The sequence below is a fragment of the Drosophila bipectinata genome, chromosome XL (assembly GCF_030179905.1).
Source record: "Drosophila bipectinata strain 14024-0381.07 chromosome XL, DbipHiC1v2, whole genome shotgun sequence".
Taxonomy (NCBI): Eukaryota; Metazoa; Arthropoda; class Insecta; order Diptera; family Drosophilidae; genus Drosophila; species Drosophila bipectinata.
In genome coordinates, this window is record NC_091734.1 from 13802410 (window position 1) to 13828413 (window position 26004).

Genomic DNA, 26004 nt, shown 5'->3' on the forward strand with positions numbered 1-26004 from the left:
GATTCTTAACCATTTTGTTTGCTTTAGTTTCGTTTTTTTTTTTATTATTTTTTTTCTAAATGTGTGTTTTGCTTTTTTTTTTTAGTAGTTAGTTGGGCCAATTAGCATTTTGGTGTCGCTGTGTGCTTGCTGGAATGACAAAAAAAAAAAAAAAAGCGGTGCAAAATAATACGATAAAACACAGTACGTTGGCAAGAAGAAGAAGAAAAAGCCGCAACGTTGATGTTGGCTCAGAGAGTGAGAGAGAGCAAAGCAAGAGCGGCTAAGAGAAGAGAGAGAGAGAGAGTGTATAGGTTTGTGTTAGTGTGGTTGGTAAGAACCCAATAAGTTAACAAACTGACGACGTGTGTCCACTTTTATTTTTTTTTTATTTTTTTTTTGGGGTAAGGAAGTGCTACAGAACGAGGGAAATGGTTCTCTTTTGCGAGAGCCATGGCTCACTCTCTATCTCTCTCCTGTGGGCCGACTTTCATTGATTTTTCCCACTCAAAGGTGCCCAGCGAGAGAGAAAGTGCGAGAGTGGGAGAGTGAGAGAGCCCACCTGGCATCCGCGAGAGAGAGAGAGAGAGAGCGGCAGGAAAACAAAGGAAAAACTTGTCTCGGCGTGCCTGCAATTCATAATTAGATGGCCGCCTGCTGCAATTGCAACAAAAGCAACAAAAACATCACCCGAAACGGGTTTCACCGCCACCCCCCTTTACCGGCTCCGTCACCTTTCAAAATCAACCACCGAATTTGGTTTTTCTCTCATACCTCACCCCCCCCCTCGTGCTCCTGACACTTTTGGCCATCCTCAAAAAAAAAAAACGCCAATACCAACAACAACAAAGGCAGAGAGCTTCCAGTTGGCAAAACCGAAACGTAAACTCCCTATTCTTGGCTAGAAACTAGAATGATATCTATGAGATATTTTTCTAAAAAAAAAAAAAAAAAAAGTATCTTAAAAATCAGATTATATTATTTTAGAATTATAATATCTCATCAGTAAATCTCCACATTCAGATGGATCTCATGGATTGCATCTTTATTTCGTAACAACATTACCAAAACTGAGAGAACAACTAGCCGCCTCTCGCGCTCTGCCTCTCTTTCTCTTTCCGTTTGGAAGAGACTTAGTTAAGGTGGGGGGTTAAGGGGGAGCTATAAAAATGAAAACAACAAAAAGTGGTAGCAGTTGAAAGCCAAGCCAAAAAGCTAAAGCATATTAAACGCAATTGAGACCCTGGCTCGGCTCTCGAAAATGGAATTTCTGTTGACGTGCAATTAGCAGAGTGGCCGGCCGCATTCGAAGCTAAAGTATCCGTAAGCTACAATAATCCGCAATCTAGAGACTCTGCTGGAGACACACTCGTCACCTGTTCTGCCCAAAAAGTAATAAATGTGCAAATAAAAATGGTAATTAGTTCAAAGCCTCAAAAACAAAAAAAAAACCAGTAAAAAAAATGTAGAACCGGCCTTAGTGTTTTAATTTTTTTTTTCTCTTTTTTTTCTTATCTTCAATGTGTGTTGTTTTTGTTGTTTTGTTTTTGTCGCTTTTTTTATCAAGACTTTCCTTTTTTAGCTTAGTTCTTTATAAAAAGTAGTGACTTATAGGATGGAAGATACTTGTGGAATTTTTCAGAGATTATTTATGACCTTTTTTTTAATAATTTTTTAAGTGTAGAGTTATTATGTAATTGGTGTTTAATTTTTTAGTGAGTTTTTGGCTTTAGTTCAAGGCCTAGTTACATATTTTAGCCGGTTTTTAATAAAATCTGTAGAGTTTTTAGAGGAAAATGGTAGAGTTATGGGATATAATATCGTATGGGATATATCGTATAAAAGATCTATAAAATAAACAGGCTATATCTATTCTAAAGACTATCTAAGACAGGAAGGCTTGATTCTTATGGATTTTTAAAAGTTATGTAGACGATATATCGTCGTATAGAATATATCGTATAAAAGATCTTTATGAAAAAGATACTATATCTATTATAAAGACTAATTAAAATAGAAGGGCTTGGATTTTGGGGACTTTTTAAAGTTATATATACGATATATTATCGTATGGTACATATCGTATACCATATCTATAGGAAACCGAGGCTATATCTACTTCTAAGACTACTTAAGGCACAAAGGCTTGCTTTTTAAGGATTTTGAGCAGTTTTCATACGATATAACATCGTATAAGATACATCGCATACCATATCTATAAGAAATAGATCTACTCTATCTTTAATCTATCTTTAAAGCCTACTTGAGACAGGAAGGCTTGCTTTTTAGGGACTTTTTAGGGTTAAATATACGATATAACATCGTATAGAATATATCGTATACCATATCTATAAGAAACAGATACTCTAACTCTACTAAAGACTTCTTAAGACATCAAAGCTTGCTTTTTAATGGTTTCTGAGTTCGTTTTCTTAAACAAATAACAAAAGTCATATGATATAACATCGTATAGATATCGCATAACAGATCTATAAGAAACAGATACTCCATCCATTTTTTATTGGCTTTTAATAGTTTTTTTTTGAAAACCAGAACCCGTCGCAGAACAAACACAGTTGTCAAAATGAAAGCCTGGTAACAAGACGTCTTTCATAAGAGTTTCCATTGCCGCCGCCAGTAGCACACCTTCTTCAGGTGTGTCAACACATATTCTATATCTATCTCTCTCTCTCTCTTTCTCACAACAAAATGTGTTAACTCAATGTATAGAGTTGGCTTCGACAGTTTTTCCATGGCTTTTCCGACCCCATCGGAGGGTTAATGCCCTCTTCGTGTCTCATTGCCGGTGCGTGACGGGTCGGTGGTCGGTAGTACTGGTCAAGAATTAGCCAAGTTATTATAAAAATCAGGGTCTTGAAACATGTATAAATATATCTACAAATAATGAAGAAAAAAAACGAAAACGAAAACGAAAGAAGAAGAAAAAAAAAGATAGAAATAAAATGAAAATTATAAATGCACATAAATTCCCCAGACAATTTTCCACTTTGGCTCCAAGAAGCGAATGAATAATGGAACGAAAATTCGCTCCATCAAGCACGTGTATGCCCCATGCAACCCCCCCTACCTACCTTTAACCTTTAACTCCCCCCAACCAACCCCAACCTTAACCCATGGATGATCAAACAAAGTTTTGCTTTTTTAGATGGATTATGTAATAAGTATTTTTATTTAAATTTTTTAATATTATTTTTTAAATATTATTTTTAAAAGTGCGTTTTTGAAACGCATCCTGTAGATTCCAAAATTGCATTCGTTACTCATGTACCTTTTTCTCTTTCTCTCTCTTTTTTTATGTAATGTCACCACTACCACCACCACTACCACCATTACCTAAAAATAAAAAACAAAAAAAAAAAAAACAACAACAAAAGTGTGCAATTTAAAAAAAAATTCAAGAAAAAATATTTTATGAAAATCTTGCGAAAATAATGAAAAGTTTGATGAAAAGTTGCTCAACATGAGCGACAAAAAAGGCCGAAACACCAACAACACCAACAACAACAAAAGCACTTATAGCTGCTATCCAACATTAACAACAACAACAAGAAAAACTCCAGCAAACGATTAAAAAAAAAATTAACAAGAAAGTGCAATGCAAGAGATGCGTCTTAAATCAAAAATACAAAAAAATCCAGCCAAAATAAATTTAAAATTTTAATAAAAAATTTAAAAATTTAATAAAAAAAATAAAAAAGAAAATTCAACCAATTTTTTCTCCTCCCCTCCAATTGCCTGGCAATATCTAATTGTTTATATATATTATATATAGCATTATACCATCTCCATATATATCTATTATACATATATATATATATATATGTAAATTTATTATGTATTTGTGTATATCTGTGTGTGTGTATTTTCGTGTGCATTCCATCCATTAATTCTGTAACTCGATTTTTGACAAAACAAAAAAAAAAATAAAATTAACTAAATAAATCAAAAAAATAAAAAAAAAACCAACAAAAAAATAAAAACTAAAAAATACCAAACATAATAATAATAAATAAATAAATTAAATTATTAACGGTACTTTAACAAAATGGCGGACATCATGCGTCCGCCGTACAGTGAGATAAAACGGCCGGACGAAATCGTCAGAATGACAACCGCCGACAACCTGAAGTTCGCCGTCCTCATCGGTCTCATCGAAGTGGGCCAAGTGACCAACCGGGAGGTGGTCAACACCGTACTGCATTTGGTAAGTTCCCATCTTAAAGATCTTCCCAAAGATACATATCTCATAGATAACATTCAAAAAAAGGTCACAGGAGGGTTAAGGGTGGGTGAAGTATCCGGGAAGTATGCCAAAAATCTGGCCCTGTGATTAGGATCAGCGTCTAAGACAATGTCCTCCCACTCCTGCTCCATCCCCCCTGAGATTGTCTTGAGTTTCCTCCCCCTCCCCCCCTCAGACAACCTCTATTATGGGAGAACATTATTATTATAACATATTTAAATTTTGTGAAGCTTAATGAAAACACGACACCGTCGCTCATCATTACCATCCCACACACACTCCCCAGCCACCCACAACCACCCCCCCTGGTGGCAGGTGGCAGGTACTGTGTGAACCCCCCCAAAAATACCACCCATGGAAAAATATTCTCGCTTTTCAACACTGAGAAAAGTGTGTGGAATATATAAAAATATTATTAAAAATTTTTATTAAAACTAAGATTATATTTCTCTCAGTGTAGTTAAAGGTAATAAGGCTATGAAGGAAAATCAAGCAGGAAACTCGGGAGGGTTAAGCGTAGAGAGAGAGAGTGTAGGGGTTAAGGGCTAAAATTGAAAAGAAATTCAATTGAAGTTCTTCATCCGCCGAACCCCCCGGAACCCCCCCTCAAACCCCAAACTCTAAAAGCCGGTTGGGGCTTTGCCTTTCCGTTGTTGCCAGCACACAGTGTTAGATAAGATAAGGTTGTACCGGCAGATAAATTGTAGATACAGACAGGTACACATATATACTATATATACATATATATATATGGCGAAATGTGTGCCAAGTGGTTCTATATACATTACCGATAAGCGTGAAAAAATTCGTTGACGTGTTCCAATGCCAGCTGCAGACTCGCAGCCCCAAAAAACAGGGCTCCACTTTGGAAGATAATCAGACCCCCCTCCCCTTTCTCCACCTTCCAAAGGCATCCCTCCTTCCAAAAATCAATAGATTATGATTATGGTTAGTACTAATGGATGCATCTAAACATAGATATATATTTCATAGATATCTAGATACAAACCGGAAATGTTAACTTCCCAGAGTTATAGATGGCTTTTTAAATGGAATTTTCATAAAAAACGCAATCTAATCTTTGGATTTTTGGGTTGAAAATATATTTAAAAAAGTTCTATAAAGAAGAGAACTCGCCATGTTGGCTTAATCGGTCATTGGGCTTGTTATACGGCTCAATTATGGCCATTTCGTACAGCCACCTCTCGGCAGAGGGCTCCTCCCAAAAAAAAGAGAAGAACCGTCACGTGCAAAAGCCTTTTAATCGATTCCCCCCCTAATCGCTTTTTGTTTTAGGCCTAAGGACAGCGGGAAAGTTCATAAAAAAAAGGATAATGATATTACTTTCTCTCAGGGTCCTTTCTCCCGGAAGTAGTTAATTTTAATTAAATTATGTACTTTTATTTTTTATTTTTTTTTAGCTTTCTAGTGGAATAACACTAGGTACGTGATGACCTTATAGAACCCATCTGAAAATTATTTTCATAAATATTATCTTTCTAAATATTTGCACACATACGCTCCACAATTAGCGGGTACCTCTGGTACTACATACATATATCGCCCCTTCTCTATCGCCCTTTCTCTTTCTACCTTTCCCTATCACTTTCTAGGCCTGATAAAGTCGTTCACCATGAATGGGTAAGGGGGTGGGGGGCAGGAAAAGGTGAAAAAAAAAAAAAAATAACTGAAGAAGATACTATATATACTATATACTATAGAGATGAGACCCCTACTAAATAATGTACGAACATACTTTGCTACTTTTACTTAATTTAATTAACGGCCCCAAGTCAGCCAACAACAACAACTACAACAATAAGAAGAAGAATAAGAAGAAGAAGAATAAGAATAGGCAACAATAACAAGATGACTTTGACGTCGACGCCTGTCAGCTGTTTCGAGTGTCAGAGAGGAAACAATGAAAATAGGCTTTATATTGTTGGCATCCTGATGAAGGACACCGCTGCCAGAAGGGTATCCAGGGGTGGGTGGTTGGTCTGGCATTCAGATGGCGGCCGCAAAACACCACAAAACTAAATGCCAAAGTGAAGTATCGAAGAAAGAGAGGGTGTAGAAAGTGAAATGAAGAGGCCACTGAGAGAAAAATATGTCTAAAAATTAATAATATTAAAAAAAAACTAATAAAATAATATAACTACTTTATATTTAATATAAAATTTTATTAAATTTTTATATTTTTTATTTTTTATAATTATTATAATTTTCTCACCGTGTAATAAAAATAAAAACTTGCCTAGACAACGTGTGGAATGCCAATGGGTGGATAAACGGGGGAGAGGGGATGGTCTGGTGGGGTGACTTCACCTCACCCTCCCTCCCACTCTCCCACTCTCTCTCGCGCTTTCCTTATCACCCGGAGCAGCGAAAGAGGCGAAACGAAATGAAACGTCACGAACTTCTTCTTCTTCTTCTGAAAACGAAACGTTACCGTTAATACAAAAACAAATACAGGGATGGGCTCTCTTATTCGCTCTTCCCGGCTGACACCCACTTTCTTCGGCCAACCCCCCTTCATCCTTCTCCCTGCTTCCTGCCACCGTTTTTTTTTTCTCGCTCTCTCCTTCAACCCTAAATGGAAAATTAAACAACAACAAAACGGCGCCACTGTGTCCTCATCGGTTTTTTTTTGTTGTGTTTTTATGTTTTGCCTTTTCTGTCTTTGCTTTTGCATTTTCCTTTGTGGGGTGGTGGGGGGGTGGTAACTTCACGTCCCCATCCTTCTGGAAGCTTTTTTGGATTTTTGGTCTGTTCTGGAATGAAATCGAATGGTTTTTGGGCCGCTTTTCGCGTATTTTCCACAGTGACTATAAAAACAACAACAGGACATGATAGACAGTGGTTGAAAACCATAATAAACCTATAAAAAATATTTATGTATATTTTATAAATATATATTAAAATATAATAAATCCCCTTAAAAAATAAACTCTTAAATTACTAGAAATAATATAATTTTTAATTAAAAAACTCATTCACCTGTTCCACTGTGCCGGTCGCATTTAAGATTCACATCCACAAACGTGGCTCCCCCTGGTGGCTAGAGGTGGCAGCTGCGGGGGTGCACGAAACAGCACTAGGGTGGGGCGAACGCGAACTCCAACGCGGACGTGTGTGCTCTGGATCCTGTATCCTGTGTGCTGTGTGGGAGTGGCTGGAACGCGGAAAGGATACAAGGATAGGAGGAAGGCAGGGAGGCAGGGAGACAGGGAGGGGGTGTGGCGCCAAAACGAAGACACGACAACCGCAAGAGATTTAACGACCAATAAAGAACAACGCAATGTTATTTAAGGACGACTCGACTACTGAAGGGATTCTCGCATGCGCCCGCCGCATTACGCGGCACGTAGCCTAGCTATAAGGCCCAAGGACCAGAGGACCAGAGGACCAGAGGACTAGAGGACCAAGGACCAGAGCACCAAGGACCTTACGGATGTATTATGCGTAACCGGTAGCCATTTCAACGGCCCTTTGATTGCTGGGCTCGACCATCCGTGTTCCGATGTGTCTAAATGTCCTGCCACAGGGTCTTTCTATTTTTCTGATCATCCAGGATATCCTCCTTTAAACTTTTGCAGGATATAAAGATTCCTTGTAAGGACATAAGGGTATCACCTATACCGGTCATCTATTTCCTTCAACTTGGCCTCTTATTTTCCAAAACAGGGGGAGGATACATCAAGGATGCGGCTGGTGCGGGGGTGGGCCCGGACCGGACCGGCCCGGTGGTGGTTAGAGCTGGGTTAGAATAGCTTGGATTGGAGGCGTGACACATTTATGGGCACATTTTGTAACACAACGTGGCAAGCTGATGAAAACTTCTGCGGCAGCAACTGTGGAACTTCATTAACGTCATTATCAGTGTGTGGCTCACGGTATGGGGGGGTGTGTGGGGGTGTGCAAGGACACGCGAATGAAAAAAAACACTCATCCCTGCACTCATCCCTCACTGCACATCCCCTTAGCGGTCACATTTGTTGTGTTTTTGGCTTACAATCTTTCGATTTGTATTTCTCCTCCATATGGTTTTGACATTTTTGAAATATGGTTCTATATAGCGTTTATATTTTATTTTATGGGTTTTAATAAACACATGTTGTATAGGTAGGGAGGGGGTTCTTTAGAACTATTGGGAGTACTGGGTATCTTATATTTAGCTCCCTATCTAGGCTATAAACCATCCAAAACTCTATTAGTTTATGAGAGACCTCTTAATAACTGTTGGAAGTACCGGGTATTATATTATATCATATATTTAGGTACTTTTCTTTACTATAACCCATCAAAAAATAGAATAGTTCTTGAGAGACCTCTTTAGAACTGTTTAGAGTACCGGGTATCATGCATTTAGATCCTTTTTTTCCTCAAAACCCATCTAAAAATGTATTATTTCAAGGGTTTTATTAACTAAACTACTTATAACTAAGAAGGGGCTTATTTTAAACAGTTGGGAGTACCGGGTATCATATAATATCATACACAAACGACGTATAACTAAGTAGAGGCCTTTTTAAAACTGTTTGGAGTACCGGGTATCATGCATTCAGAGGCCTATCCTCCCAATAACCCACCTAAAAATCCATTATTTTATGACCCCTTTAAACAGTACTTTTAGTAACGGGTATCGTACATTTATCATCCTATCTTGTCTATAGCTCATCTAAAAACCAACTACTTTGTAGGTTTCAATAAGATAATGTTTTATAACTAGGGATAGGCCTCTTTTAAACATTTGTAAGTACCGGGTATCATACATTCCGAGCCGTATCTTGCCAAAAACCCACTTTTTTATGAGAAACCCCTTTAAACAGTACTTTTAGTACCGGGTATCTTATATTCAGAACTCTATTTTGTCTATAGCTTATCTAAGAACCCACTATTTTGTAGGTTTTTAATAAGGAAATATTTTATAGGCCTCTTTTAAACAGTTATGAGTACCGGTTATCATACATTCATCTCATTTTCTCCCGAAAATCCCCTCCAAAAATAGGTTACTTTATAAGTTTTAATAAATAAAAGACATACAACTAATCAGAGACCTCTTAAACCTCAAAGGACTACCAGTTTGAGGTCCTTTCTTCCCAAAAAAAAAAATCCCTTCTCCGGCAACCGATCCGCTGGCTAATCAAGTTTTATCTCCGGGCGATAAGAAACTTTATATGGGAGTCGAGAGATGACGCCTCTTCAGATTTTAATAACATTTTCGAGAACGTCAAACTCAAATTCAAAAGGGGCTAAAAGGAGGGGGTGGGGGGCACCACTTAATGGGGGGGTGGCGAATTACGTTGACGACAAATGTCTGAACCTGAAAACGCTGAAGAAAAATCAATAAAATTCAATAGGAGGCGAGAGAGAATGGCAAACGGTTTTATGGTCGCTTCGGGTGGCTATATTAGTGATAAAAACTGGCGGCGGTAGTGGCGGCCAAAATCTGTTTTAACTTTTTTCGCAATCCTCCTCCTTTTTTTTTTTTTGTTTTTATTTTTCTCCTTCGTGCCGCCTTTATTTATTTATATTGTATATATACATATATATATATGTATATGGGACTCTGATCCCTCGACTCCATTCCCAGGGACTCGCATTTTTTTTTTCTCACTTTTTTGCTTGTTTTTTGGGACGGCTGTCGCCCGCCTTATTTATGTTTCGTTACGTACCGCCAGGGGGAGTGGCGGGGTGGGGGGTGAGAGTGGGCGGTGACAGGATAACGGGATTAAATCGCTGCCAAACCCTATTAAAATCTGGACATTGCCGGGCTATCCTTGTAACGTTGTTTTTGCGGCATGTTTTCCCTCCAAATGTGAAACCACACTTTTTCAAGGAGCTCCATGTCAGAAATTCAAGAAAAAATTTATCGATTGTTTTCTTTAAATATTTGTATGCAGATTCAAGGAGAATTGATTCACGAGCCGTAAAAGATATTCCGCTTTAAAATCGGTTGGATATTGGCCAAGATATGGCCATCGGAATAGGCCATATTTGGGTTCCTCTCGATTTTCACATTTTTTTGAAGAGGGTCCTCTAGAAAAATTCGAAAAAAAAATCGATCGAAAAATGTTTACTCAGATTTGAATGCAGAATTATGAAGAATCGATCTACGAATCTTTTGGGGTATTCTTCTCAAGAATCGGATGGGTTTCAACCAAGTTATAGCCTCCTATAAGCCAAGTCAATTTCTCGGTGTCCGCCATTAGCCGCCTCTGCGTTAATTCTCCTGTCAGCGAGTCCTGCTCCTGCTGCTCCTGCTGCTCCTCCTGCCGGGGGCGCCTCGCAAGGGTTGGCGAAGGAAATCGGCAATCGAAACAGAAACCGAAACTGAATCCGAATCCGAAAAGCCGATACAGTGGCCCCCCAGCCATCTCCTCACCTCGCCGCTTCCCCCAGGGACTTCCGCACAGGACACTTTGGCGTAAAATAAAATTAGGGAATCGTCCTTTTTTTTTTTTTTTTTTTGGCGAGAAGGAATTGTTTGCGATTATGTAATTGATGGCCTGGGATTGCGAACTATTGGAGCGTACAGGCTGCCATTGATTTTCCGAGAAAGTAGTCGCTGGGAGTCTGGGGAGCTTCTCTAAAAATAAAAATGTTTCAATGTCGAACGGAAAGTAACGCATCTAATTGATTGATTTCCAAAGGTCCTGCGAAGTGTGGGCCATCGTCCTGATGATGGCTGATGGCTGATGGCTTTTCGAATAAAATGCAAACATAAATGCCAAATCCGGAATCCTGGCAATTGAACAGATTCTTGGGTCGGAACAGAAGCCATGACTCGGCGGATTCTATTTTTCTTTATTTTTGTATATTATATACAATTTTTTTTGTATATATGTATGTCCTTCGGTTGGCAGCCATTTTAGCTAGAAATTGCGTTGTCAGGATTTAATGATGACACGAGTCTTCCTTCCTTAAATCTTTTTATGAATTTTTTATTTTTTTTTTTTCAAAGACTATGTATGTAGAGTTTTGCTTTTTTTTTATGGCTTTTTTTTCCGCATTTTCTTGCCACGACTGCACTGCAGATATTTTCATTTTGTTGCCACCAGCTAGCAGTTGTGGCAAATCGAATCAATCATCAAATCATGAAAGAGGAGGGGAGTGGGGGGCGGTGGTGAAGGACTTGGTGGAGGACCTTCAAGTGCAGAATGTTGCATGCATAAAATGAGTGACATATATTTCACATTTTTTCCCTCCAAGACTGATTTCCTGCGAGGTGTTGTCCCTGCCAATCAGTATCCTGGCTGCTTAGAGAGAGAGAGAGAGAGAGTACGTGTCCTTTTCCTCAAAAAAAAAATAAATAAAAGGATACTCTGCCTCATATGGTCGTGTAATGCGATTCATAATTTATATAACTTTAATGAACAACATTAATATGCGAATTATGACAAGCCAAAGGGACAACATCCCACGCTCTTATATCCTTTTTTCGTCCATTCTGACGGTCAGGACATGCCGCAAGGACATTCGGGCTGGTGGCCAGCTGCTACAAAAAAAGAGAGAAAGAGAGAAACTGAAAATGAAAATGACAGAAACTCGACAACACTTTTGGGATAACATTGTAAATTTTATTATGGCCCTCAGGAAAGGATTGTCCTGGGAAAGGACTCGCCCGCCTATACAAGGTATACATACATATAAATGAATTCACTTGATCCTGGCTTAGTCAAGGATAACAATGGCTCAGTGGCAGTGCCTAATTAAAGGACAATTTGCTGAAAGTGTGTATTGATATCCGCTACTCACCGAGTATCCTTTGTCCTTAAAGCTCTGTCCACACTAATAATATCAAAACAATCCCGCCAGTGAGTCCTTGTTCCGGTCAGACTAAGCCACCACCAATACATACATAAACTATAAATGGATATGAGGCCATGGCCATGTGTATGTGTGTCCTGTGTCCATGTGTCCTGTGTCTTTTGACAATCAATATATCCTGTGCTGCATGTGCACATCCGTTTTGTTGCACAGACATCAGCGGTGGCAGGAACAAAGGAAAGGTGTGTGCTGGCCAAGGTGGGGTTGGATCCGGCCTGGTTTGGTTCATTGTTGGCCATGTTTGCGCCTCGCGGGAATCGCTGGCCATGTTCTGCGGTTTTAAATTCTAAATAAACCGATTAAATTTGTTTTAAAATAATTATTTAAACTTCAAATATAAATCTATCTTCTAAAATCATCAATTAAAATCATCAGATATTGTTGCACGTTTTTCGGTTGATTATCTAAATGGAGGTCTTTAACGCCTCTGGCCGCACAGTTGGGTAATTAATGGCTTAGCTGTCGTTTAGTTGCCATTCTGGTTAAAAAAAGTCATGTATCTTTGTGTTGGCCAACTCCCTGCATACCCCTTCCCCTCTCTCCTGCTAGTCACATTGTTTCTGGCCAACTTATTTACGCCTCGATCCTTTTGTCCAGTAGCCTGTTAGCTGCCTCAACGCTCCAGCCATCGCCTGTCTGTTGTGGCTTCCCAGTCGTCCTTCCTCCTCCTTCCTACCCTCGTCCTGTCTATGGTTTTTTTTCTGCCAGGACTCGCTCTCTCTCTCTAGGGAGGTTAGGGGGTGTGGGGTTTGGCAGAATTGTAAAAAGTGTTGCATTTTTCTGGTTTTATCGTGCGGAATAGTTGAAGAAGCTGAACGCGGGCCAGCCAGAGCTCATGGTACTGAAAGCTTTAAAAGGCAGCTCTAAAAATAGTAAAAATATTTAATAATATTAAGAAATATTTTTGTAATATTTTTTTAATATTTTTGTAATATTTTTGTAATTAATTGTTGGCCAGTTGAACAACTGTGAGTCCTCAGAAGTTGCCCCCTCAACGCTCGCCAACAATGTTAATTACAAACTTTCGAGTCGGACACAGAAACTAAAACAAATTACACGAGAGTCCTGCCAGAGTCCTTGCCAGGGTCCTTGCCAGAGTCCTGGCCAGGGTTGCAGCACCAAAAAGGCTTTAATATTTTACCAAAAAAAAAAAGCCTCCATTCTTGACTAAAATTTGATCTAAAAGTTCATCATTGAAGCTTCTTTCTAATTTCCTCTAATTAGTCCAACATTGTTCTATTAATTATCTACTGTTGCCACACCACCCCCCTTACCCCCTCGAAAAGATAGTTCAAGATGTTTGCTAAAATGTTGCAAAGTTTGTAGCAAATTGTTGCAAACTCTGGTACTCGCTAGCAGGACCTCTCAAGTGGCACGCTGGGAGGGGGAGGAGTGGGTGGCTATTGTTGTCTGGAGTTTGCACCAATTACGTCACAAGTATGTAGTTGTATTTGTTAATCGTGTTAGACACGCCTCTCTCTATTTGGCCATATCTGAATGCGTTTTGGCTAATAATTGATCTAATTGATGAATTACCAATGTTACCAATGTTACCAGTTACTTGGCCAAGTTAGTTGGTTCCGAAGGTCTAGTAGTCTGGGCCATATACCCGCCAGCTAAAGCTCATTATAATTAACCAATCATTGCGAGAAGTCCCAGCATCCTGTCTCTTTCTATAGATATGAGTGAGCTCTCTTTCTACACTCTCAGTGTGGGACAAAAGTTACTAAAGCAACGGTGATTTATTTACTGAAAACAAAAGAAAAAGCAAAAACAACACAAAAGAAGGACCAAAAGATGATAATAATGCGTAATAATAAAGAGGGGTGGTGGGGGGAGAGCGACAGATTCCCGGAGGCACAAAGGCACAAAACGGAAGTGACCAGAAAGAAGAAGAACAAGAGGCCATGGCAAAACTTCTCAGGTAATTATGGTCTGAAAGCGCTCTCAGAGTTCTCTCTTTTTTTTTTTGATGGCTTTCTCTTCTCTAAGAGAGGGAGATTTTTAATATAATATTAAGGATATTAAAAATATTAAATAAAAGAAGAAAAAAAATAAATGCTTATAATTTATAAAAAAATAAAATCCACCTACAAGAGCATCTAAAGTTCGACTTTATTCTCTCACAGGATATTTATTTCATGTCCTCTTTGTGAATATCTGTGTCTACACACACACACACACACACATTTGAGTACCTTTACCGTTTGTTTATTGACACACGCACAACTTGGCCGCTGTTTCTACTTAATGTAATTAGAGTAAATTGCTTTTTAAGTGCGCCAAAGCGGAAAAAAAGCAACACTGAGCCCAGAACCCAGAATCCAGAATCCAGAACCCAGAATCCAGAACTCAGAGCCCAGAACACACACAAATATCCAAGATGCTTCCGGAAACAAGCCTTACAGAGCAAATAAACAGTCCCGCAAACTTGCCAAGCGAAAGACACGGCCATATAGGGATCAGGTTAGAGATAGAGATAGAGATAGAGGCTAAGAAAAGTTGCATTCAATCAGAAGTGGGCTTTAGAGGGTTAGAGTTGAGCTGGGGATTTGTCATATACGCTCTCCTCCAGTTGGGGAATAAGTTTTCTCAAGGAAGGTGGAGAGAGAGAGAGAGAGAGAGAGAGAGAGAGAGAGAGAGAGAGGTCTTCGACTATGGGATACCTGTTACTTTGGAGATTTAGATCCTATATGATATAATATAATAAGTTAGAAATACTCTTCTCTTGACGAAGATTGAGGTTATTGAAAGAAAATGACTTGAACTATAAAATACCCGGTACTTTGGAGATCTTAACATTGGTAGAGAAGATAGATATGATGTAGAAATGATGTAGATTTGATGTAGATATGATGATGAATGAAACATAGATACTTAAATACTCCTTTTCATAGCATTGAAAGGGTTTTAACGATAGGATACCTGGTACTTAAGAGGTCTTAACTTTTGTAGAGATAACTATAAAACGTCGTATATGTCATACATACTCTTCTCTTGCCTAAGAATGAAGTTTTTCAAGATAAAGGCAAGGAAAGGACTTCATCTATATGATACCCGGTACTTTGGAGATCTTAACTTTCTTAGAGATAGATATAATACATCATATGAGTCATAAATATTTTTCTCCATTTAATTAAACAGTTTTCTTAAAGGAAAGTGGAGAAAGGGGACTTCAATGATAAGATACCCTTACCCACTTTAAAGATCTTACATTTTAAGGAGATAGATATGACGAGGATATAATGATTGTATATAAGTCATAAATACTCCTATCCATAACATAGAAAGCACTTTAACTATGTATGTATATGATACCCGGTACTTAGGGGATTTTAACTTTTTTAGAGATACATATATGTTTTTTACGAAAGGAAAGTAGATAAAGAAGACTTCAACTGTAGGATATAAGATACTTTAGAGATCTTAACTTTAGAGATATAATACATCTTCTCTACAATACATACTCTTACATAAGGAATACCTACTCTTCTATACAATACCCGGTACTTTAATAATCTTACCTTTTATAGAACCATTGAGACTGACACAAATCGATATCCTTTGGCGCATTATTTATTGTTGCACTGTAATTTAATGTGTGGCATATACGATATTAAATCAGAGTAAAGATACAACAGACATTTCTGGAGGCTGTGGATTTTATTAGATTTTCACAAAATTGCCAAAAAAAAACTGAAACTGAAAAGTGGCCAGGGAGTGTGTGTGTGGGTGGGTGTGTGTGTGTGTGGATTGAAAAGAAAACTGGCAAATAAATCAAATGAAATTTGTGTGACATTTTTCCACCCTTCTCCGTCTCTTTCTGGCTACCATGCAGCCGTCTCTTTTTGCCCACAAGACATGTAAGCGAGAGGAGAAACAATGCATTCGCATGTATGTTTGTATGTATGTATGTTTGTATGTTTGTGTGTTTATTTAACGTTATTTTCTGTTGTCAAATAAAATACAATGAAAGCTAATTCAATGCGTCACTTCCCTTCGCCGGTTGTGTGTTTTTTTTTGTTTCCTCTCCGCTCTCTTTCGGAGAAAATTATCCTTAACAACCAAGAACAACAGAACGGGAGGCAGGACGATGACACATCCTTCGTCCTTCGTCCTTAGCCCCCACAGCCCCCACACTGACCTCAAAGCTGAACAAAATGTATTACAAATTCAATTATCAAATATGTTTTAGGCGTTTTTGGCTTCCAGTTACAAAGATTCAACAAAAACAACAAAAAATAAATAAATAAAAAACAAATACTTTTCATTCGGATGTGTATGTGTGCCCCTTCGGGCAGGAAGCCCCTTCGGAAATGGCTGGAAAAATACAAGAAAATCTTAAAATTACATCCGATCCTTATTCTCTGACTTGTTTGTATTATTTTTTTAAGCCAACAGATGTCAGTTTATAATTTAAAATTAATATTTAAGGATAATAAGGATGCTACTTCCCTAAAGATATCCTTGAAAAATCCTTCTCCTCCTTCTCCTTCTATGTTTAAAAGTAGATGCAATCAGCTTTGAATTTCCATACCCCCTTAAACCACCCCCCCATATTTTTTTTTAAGGACATCATCGTCCTTTTTGGCAAAGGATAAGCGACATTGAATGGGTCACACTAGAGCCGAGCTGGCTGCAATATTTCAATCTCATAATGCCAACAGCGCCGGCAAATGATAATGACTTTGCGGGGTTCCGGGCCGGGATGAGCTTCAAAAAAACTTTCCCTTTTTTTTTTCATGCCAGAGTTGCCCTTCTTATCCTTGATTTTTTGCATTTTTTTTATTTGGCTACTCCCTCTCCCTTTCTCTCTCTCCCTCTCTCTCGGCTTATGCAAATCAAAGTGTTGTGCAATTTTAATGAGCTTTGGCCTTCGCTTCGCCCTCAGCCACCTATGAAATGGAAGGAAAAACTTGAAAATGATGGAGAGACAAAGTTAGTTGACACACAGACATGTGCGGACATGCACAGACACGTATGCAAATGAGCTCCTCGGAATATGCAATGAAATTGTCTGCAAAGTAACGAAAAAAAAAAAATAAAAATGGATTCCCACTTATTGGTTTTTGTGGAAATTGGCTTTTTTTTAAACCCCAACCATGATTTCAATTCAATTGTAATCTATGATTGATTAATACTTATTTTTTCCAGTGTAAAGTATGATTTTTAATGGGAATACTTTCATTAAGGTAAGCCTGTGGGGGAAGCAGGTGGTTCCACTTAAATAGGAGTCCCGATCAATCTATAGCTTTCTGGGAATCAATCTCAATCTATAGGTACGCGGGAATGGTGTATTCTTTCTTTTGGAATCTATCCAGAACTGCTCTGGGAACCCTGTGTTGTTTTTGTTTCTCAGGGTTGCCATGTTCAGAAATGAATCATAATGCAATTGAATCCGCTGAAGAAAAAAAAAATGACTACAAAAAATTAAAAAAAAAAAATTACACCAAAAAAAATTACAACAAAAAAAATTACAACAAAAAAAATTACAACAAAAAAAATTACAACAAAAATTACAACAAAAAATTACAACAACAATTAATTACAACAACAAAAAATTACAACAACAAAAGATCACAACAACAACCAATTACAACAACAACCAATTACAACAACAAAAGATTACAACAACAACAAACAATGACAACAACAAACAGTTACAACAAAAATAAATTACAACAATAAACAACAATCAACAGCAACAAACAATTACAAGAAACAATAAGCAGTGATAGCAGCAAACAGTTACAACAACAAACTATAAAAACAACAAAAAAAAAATTACAACAATTCACAACAAAAAAAACACAGACCGCCAAAAATTTCCGCGAAAAAAAAACTAGATTTTCCGAGTTTTCAGGGCCAGCTTAAGTGCAACCTATGAGAATCGAGGAGGAGGGCGCTGTATTTTATTTATTAATTAATTAATTAATAATAATTTTTTTTATTTTCAATTATTTTTTTTTTATTGAATTGCAACCAAACTAAAAGCCTTATAGCAATGTTATTAGATGCAAAATAACGGTAAAATTATAGTCCTCTTTACTAAGCGACTTCCTGGCGCCCTTAAAAGTAGGCAACGGAAATAGAAGAAGATAAAGTTTTTTCTTATTTATTTATTTATTTGTTTTATAATTATTAATTCTACTACTATTATAAATAAAAACTAAAATAAATATAAGGCTACATTTAAAAAAGGACATTTTTAAAAGCTTAAAAGTAAAGTTTTATTGAAAATAAAATAAATCTGAAAACCAAATCGAAACAAAAAACAAAAAAACTTAAGCCGGGGCATTTTTGATGGCAAATCGAAAGCCAACTCAAGTGGGCAGCCTCTGCTTCTTCCCCGAAGTGGGCGTGGCAAGCTTAAGTGCGCCTGTACGTGTGTGTGTGTTAGTGTTAGTATTAGTGTTAGTGTTAGTGTGTGTGTGTAAGGATGCCTGGCAAGCGATTTGCATATAAATGATTACGGAAATAAAAAAGGAAGTTGAAAATAGACAGAACTTCTTGTGGGGTGGAAATTTCGGGCAGGGGGTGGGAGAGGGGTGTTAAAAGAGGGAGAAGGAAATATATATATAGTATAGCCTTCATTCCGGAGCTGGCAACGCTTTTTGGGGGGTTCCTTTTCGGCCAAGTAAGATGTCATGGCTGGGCACTAAAAATGGGGGCACAGGGGGGTGCGGGCTCAAGACGCAGTAAGAGGAAGTAAAAAACTGCCCAAAAAAAAAAAGAGTATAAAATTCAAGGGGGAGGGGAGGGTGAGAGGAAGAAGGATAAGTTGCCTCAAAAATTGCAACGCATTTCGCTTACATTTTTGCAACATTTCTGCCAAAATATTTGTTGCAATGCGGCCAAAAAAATAAAAGCCGTGCCTCCACAAAGAACAACAAAAATACCAAAGAAGGAGAACGAGAAGAAGAGGATAAAACAGAGAGATAAAGAAAGAAATGGGGAGAGCTCTGCCGTTGGCTTAGTTGGAAAGCTGCCCGCTGACACGCAGAAAAGTATGCTACGAAAATAGTTGGCCATCTGCAGGATAATCCGAATTTAACTTAAATTTAAAGAGAAAGAGTTTTAAATTTTATTCAAAAATTATAAAAAATTATTAAAATAAAATCTGGCTAATTCTAATGCCAGATTCTTAACCTAAACGAACCGTATGTCCCAAAAAATAAATCATACGCCCTGTGTGCCGTCTGGGTTTTGATTTACTTACCTTTTCCCTTTTCTTTTTTTTTCGAGGAGGGGAGGTTTTGGAGACCCAAATTTACGACCCCGGACGAGTGGGCGTGGCCAGGATCCCTCTAATCCTACTATGAGCTAAACAAAAGCGTAACAAAATAGGCAAAAGGACAACAACAAAGGACCCAGGCACGCAGCAAAGCAAAAGCAAAACAAAGACACGAAATGACATTGATGGACGATGCCCGAAATGATAGATTGATGGATTGATAGATGAAGCCACGTGCTCTCTGTGTATGTGTATGTGTGTGTGATTGAATGGAATGACTGAGCCAATTGTAGGCCATATCCTTCGCCCCTATACCCCTGCCCGACTCCACCAACTTCTTGCATTGATAATGAGCAGCTTCGTCTCGCCTTAATTAATTTCAGCGCCATGCCACGCCCACTAATTAAACTTTTCTTTCGCCCAATGAGCCAGGCGGTGGGCGGTAGTGTCAGTGGGTGGCAAAAAAAAATAATAGAAAAAAAAAAGAGGTGAAAAAGTTTGAAAACTTTAACTAATTTCAAATGTGGTGGCCTAGGCATGAGATGAAGGTGACGATTGACTAACTGACGTATTGCTCAACAACAACAACAACAATACCGTCAAGCAAAACGAACAAGTACAAGAACAACAACAACATGGACAAAAACAACAATCCATCTGGCCTCCGGCTGGGAAAAAGTTTTAATTACCAAGCAACAAGGACCAACAGCAGCAGCCGGAGAAGCAGCAGGAGCAGGTCCTGAAAAACATGGTCCTGCCACAGCCAGCGTCTTTCAATTACACTGAATACACATAGAGAAAAACTTAATAAAAACAAATAGATTAGTTAGGAGAAATAAAATTAGTTTAGAATTAAAAAAAAAGATATTTGAAAATTTAGTAAAATTTTTATAGAAATCATCCGAAACTTGTAGAATGATAATCCTTTGGAATTTCGTTTTGTGTGAAAGGACCTCGGGGTATTCGGCCAAAACAGAAGGCCATCAAACCAAGGGAAAGCCACAGAAGTGGAACCTGAAGCATACAGACGCCGAAGCCCCCAGAGTCCGAGTTGTTTTCAATGTTGGCCAAAAAAAAAAAAAAAAAACTTATGGCGCCCTCACCTCCAGGACCCGTGAGTCACTTTTTTAAGCCCACCACCCACAAAGGTGCAATGCTCATAAAAAATACAATTAAAGGAGTTTCCGAAAAAGGATAAAGACTTGTTGGATATCCTTTTTAATTTCAAAAAAATAAAATAAATAAAATATAGTTTATTTTAATTTTTAAAATTGATATCCTCAGGTATTAAGGCCCACCTTTGCTACCCTTTTCATGGCCTAGATGCTTAGAATGTCTGCCAGAGATGCGGACATCAGAAAGAGAAGGCTATATAGCCATAGAAAGAGAGAGAGAAGACTGCCAAATAGCAAAGTTATTTGCCAAGCAACCAAGAGGCAAAGCATGAATTCAAAATGAACCAAAAAAAAAAAAAATACCCGACTCCTGGTGCTTTCTACAGAATTCACTTCTTCCTTCAGTGGTTGTGCAACATTTTTATTTGCGCTAAATTAGCCGGCCAGCAAGAAAGAGATGGCATGAGACTCGAAGAAAGAGAAGGAACTATTCGAAAAGGCGATGCTTAAAATTCAATATCCACGGTTGCCGAGGGGGGGGCTGAGGCCAAGAGTTGAGACCAAAAGGTCCTTTGAATCATAAGCTTCACTGCCCACTGTCACATACACTGAAACAAACATATATATATATATATATATATATATGAATGAAGAGAGACCGAGAGCCCACCCGAAAAGTTTCCACTTTTCGGCCAAAAAGTCGAGACAGCAAATTGGAAATTTTATGCCATAGTTTCGACACCCCCTGCCTGCCTGTACCGGCTTATTCTTTATTTTCCGACATTTTTTATTGGATGCCCCCCCCCCCCCCATAAAAAAGACTACGTGATGGGAGGCTGGTAGCCCCCGGTCAGTTAGGAGTTTTATTCGCTGGTCTGGTGGAGGCACTTGCATCCGTGGCGGCTTTGAAAATGATCAAGTTTTTGAATTTGGAATAGGAACCTCATCCTAAATAAATTAGGAGCTTCAATTGTTGCTGCAACACTCCATCGATTGGATAAAGTTTTGGGCTTGATTTGGTCCTGGATCTGGACCTGGACCTGGGCCGGATTATGGATTATTTATTCATTCATAAATTATTTAAAATGCCTTCAATCCGGGAATGAAAGAAAAGGTTTCGGTTTCGGTTTAGGTTCGAATTTCGCTTAAAGTTGGCCAGAAAACTTTTCTGGTTAGGGAGGGGAGGGGGGGGACCAAGAAGTTACATAACCTGTTGCTAAAATATTTAAACTGTCGCACAAAAGGTGGAAGTGGAATGTCCTGCGTATGTATATGGAGTGCGAGTGGCAGGACGAGTGTGTCTTAAATATTCCATGGCAGTTGTTTCCTGTTGGTCCTGGGCGTTGGGTTTTATATTTATGAGTGGCCAGGGACAAAGGATACTAGAAGGGGGAGGGTGAGGGGGTTGGCGAAAAGACACCTGACCAGAAGTCATTAGGCAGCAACTCCACAGTGTCTATTTACCTGAACTTCATCTTGTTTTTCTGGTGTGTGTTGGGCCGGAGGACTCAAGGACTCGAGCACTTTGATGTCCTTGTCCGGGCTAGTTTTTAAATAATAAATTGCCTTTTGAAGCATGTTCCTCGGTGTGTCGTCCCTCCCCCCCAAGCCCTACAAGCTGTTGCCCATAAAATTTCATTAAGAATTTAAATCAAGTTTGACCTCTGACCTCCTTGTCAGCCCAGTGCTGCTCTCCAACTTTTATGTGGAAGGTGTAAACTGTGTGTGTGGTGTCTGTTGTTATTTTGGTCCTTCGAGACAAGGCATCCGAAAAGTGTTGGATTATAGGCCCACAGAATTGGGCCTTGGCTTTCACACTTGAAAGCCGAAAGTTAATTTACTATAAAGCCCAACAGAAAACATAAATTTAGAATACGGTTTGAGCTAATTAGGGCCCGAACTTTTCTCTCCTATCGAGCCAACTTTCCAGCCCCGTAGTCCAAGCCAAAGTACTAAAGTTAATTAATCAAATTACGAGCAACTTTCGCATTACATAATGTTTTCCTTTTCCTTTTTTTTGAATTACCATCGATAACTTTGTGCTGGAACAAACCACAAAGGCATCCACTTCTACTACTTCCACAACGGACTACTTCTCCGACTATAATCCCTTGTACGGGAACCAAATATACGTTCGTTTGGCTAATTGAGTGACTGCATGGCTAGAAGAGAGGGAGAGAGCGAGAGACTCTGATGGTGAGGCTAACTTTTGTTGGCCAACTCAACTTTTTCGTGTGCGTGTGTGTGAGGAGAGTGTTATTGTTATGCAACGAGAAGTGAACCAAAAAAAAAGTTGTAGCTCTGTAATTGAAAATATGTTTGCATGAAGGCGACTCTCTCAATTCATTCAGTTGGCAATCCCTGCGCTCCTGGCTTCCAATCCCCATAACCATTGCCATTCTCATTCCCATTTCCATTCCCATTCCAATCTCAATACCAATACCGCTGCTGCTTCGGCTGCTTTTGCTGCCTCTGCTGCCAACTTTCCACCATCTTGCCAACTCATTTGAAGCCCTGCAGCATGGCAATTGCTTGTACTAGCGTGGTTATATTGAACATTCCGAAATGCGACGGTCGATGGGCCATGGGCGTGGCTGGTGCGGTTGAAAGGGGGGTGATGCTATTGCCAAAGGCACACCGCAGCAATGCCAGCAACGGGTGCTGTAAACTAACTGCAGATCATGCTTTTCACTGAGAGATAATGGGGGTTTCAAAGTTCTAAAATATTTGTTGGGTGGAGGCTGAAAAATTGGTTGGGAATTATAAGCAATGATTGAGTATCGGGTATCATATTGTTAGGATAGTTTTATATGATAGGGCGTGAGAGATAAAATAGAGCCAAAGGTAATATATCAGTTCAGCCACTAAGAAGGAAACGAATTCTAAGAAAAGTATAGGTATCGGGTATCATATAGTTAGGATATTTATGTAAAATAGGAACTGAAAGATAGGTTGGGAATAATATAAATTATAGGAAGCAAAGCTGAAGTATCGGGTATCACACAGTCTGTATAGCATTCTTAAATATCACCCGAAGATAGGATGGGAATTATAAGCGAAGCTTAAATATCAGGCATCATATAGTTAGTATAGTTTTGTGAGATAGTGGCTGAGAGATAGTTTGGGAATTAAAGGATGAGCTTGAGTATCGGGTATCACACAGTCAGTCACACAGTATAAGATGAGCTCGAGTATCGGGTATTATAAAGTCAGTATAGATTTCTTAAAATATTTCCTGAAGGAATGGTTGGGAATTAAAAGTAAAGCTTCAGTGTCGGGTATCATATAGTCATAAAACTACCCAAGGCTTCCCTATAACCACCTTGCTAGATAAATGTAAAAATATTTCTAAAAATTTCTCCAAGTGCATCTTATGAAACCCCTCTCTATATCTGGCCCCCCCTCCCAACTCCAGCCATGCATATGACAAAAGTTATGGCATGCAGACCGTCCAAAGGAACTTGAAGAGCCTTCGCATCCTGGAGCTAGCTCGGTCAAAAACAAAACTTTGATTTGCACTCAAATGTGGCACCCCCCCCTCAAACCCACCACCACCTGCCCACCCACAAAAGACCCGTCTATTGTGCCTCGATTTTTGGAAAGGAAACGGAAGCGGGGAAGCAAGGAAGTTCTATTTGCGCTTTGTGGTTAGTTAGCTATGCGTACAGTGCTTCCCAGAGTTCACCTACCAGTCCACCTCCGCAGACCCCCGACCCTTTCTAGTTCCGGAAGGATGTGCTAGTGGGAAGAGCGGGTCCCACTTTTTCTCACTGTGTACACGCCTGCATATAGTAAACAAAATGCACAAACTTTATGAAAAATCTAAAGCAATGCAGGAAGCAATTCGGGGTTGGGTGAAAGCCCCACAGAGACCGGCAAATGCAAAGTCCTTCCAAAAAAAACACAGAGAGGGAGAATTTCTCGTTAAATTTTTGTGAAAATTTTTCTTTTTATTTTAGTTTTTTTTTTATTCGGCTGGTCAGTGCGAAGGATTGAGTTTTTTCAGCTGCCTGGACTGCTCGACTGGAGCGAGCTCTGGACCAACAATTTGTAGGGATTTCGTTCTGGATTAAGTGTTGGTCAAAGTTTCCAATTTTATCTATATATATATATACATCTCTTTTTTTTTTTTAGAGATTTTCTTTAACTGCATTATGTGCTCGATTGAGAGAGAAATGTGGGCGGAAATTCGATGAGAAAATATTTAAAATTTAGTTGGGATGGTCGAGCGTTAAGAAGATTACGAAAGTGTTTGGTTTTCTGAGCTGGATTTAGATTTTGTGACTTTTAAATACCTTAAAGTTTAAACTTAAAACTAACTTTTCTCTCTCTCTTTCTATTTTTTAGGTAAGTTGGAAGTTGAAATCGATGGGAGGGAATGGCGTGACAAATGCCCTTCACCAACACTGGCTGGCAGCCTCAATTTACGGCGAGACCTTGACATGGCGTGCATACAGGTTTTCCTTTTATTTATATTTATATTTTAGGTAAACTGACAAATGATTGAAAGGGGGGCGCCAGTAAAAAGCAAATGAGAATCAATAAAAAAAAGAGCACACTTGGCACTTGTGGTGTTTTTTTTTCGCAGCGCATGTAGGTTCCCTACATCCCTAGCGAAGAGGCTAACATGGAGACCTAGAAAAAGAAGATTAAAAAGATACCATCCTAATGACCTTCCTTTAAGATTCATATAGCCGTTGTAGTTAAAAAAATGTAAAATTAAAATAATTTAGAATTATATATAGAAAATAGAATTAATTAGATATAGAATTAATGTATAATCATTGATACGTACTTATTGATATTCCCCTGTAAATTACAACCTGTTCAAGCTGCCACAAAGGTAGCAGTATACCCGTTAATGTTAAATAAATATACACATTTTAAAAAATAAAAAAAAAATAAAAAAAAAAAAAAATGTAGGTTAGGCCCCCGAAAGTATGCTGCAAAATGGTTAGCACCGTTTCTTTTTTTTTTTTTTTGATCCTTTTTAACAACGGCGACAGCTCGAGCAATCAGTGAGAGAATTTTGAGTGGCAACGTGTTAAACAATACAAGCACAGGTGGGCTCCAAGAGGTGGGAGAAAGTGTAACGAAATGAAATTCGCAACAAAGGTAAAAAAAAAACAAAAAAAAGTGAAATTAGTCATTTGTAGCAAGCAAGTTTTTAGGGCTTTGGGAGGTGGTCCTTTGGGTAGGGTGGAAAGGGGCGTGGTCGGACACGGCTGTTGCACATTCTCATGGCATGCAATTTGCGCTTGTGACTGGGGAGGGGTGGGGGTCTGGAACTTTGCCCTCCTTTTTGTGGAAAGCATTGTGTTTGCCATTGAACACGCACACTCAATGGCTCTACATGTATGTGTGTGTGGGTGTGGGTGGGGCAGGGGCAGGGGCAGGACTATGAACCATTGTTCATAGACGACACACGGACACCTCGACATGCTGCAAATGGGCTCACGGGCAGCATTGTTGCTGTAATTGTTGCAATTGAGCGTAGTTCAGAACAAAAGCCGGCACGTCTCTACACACATATATATATAATTGTATGACTGTACGAGTGTGCTAGTGTGTGTGTGTGT

The 26004-nt window shown here is 38.8% G+C and overlaps 1 protein-coding gene across 7 annotated transcripts in view; it reads left to right on the forward strand.

The window, feature by feature from the left end:
* rg (A kinase anchor protein rugose) overlaps positions 1-26004 on the forward strand; it is a 152771-nt gene that overhangs the window by 725 nt on the left and 126042 nt on the right. For all 7 annotated transcript variants that reach the window (XM_070282270.1, XM_070282272.1, XM_070282291.1 and 4 more), the window contains exon 2: positions 3375-4204. In XM_070282270.1, the coding sequence (XP_070138371.1) occupies positions 4046-4204 (159 nt within the window). In that variant the 5' untranslated portion in view covers positions 3375-4045. The remainder of the gene's footprint in view (positions 1-3374; positions 4205-26004) is intronic.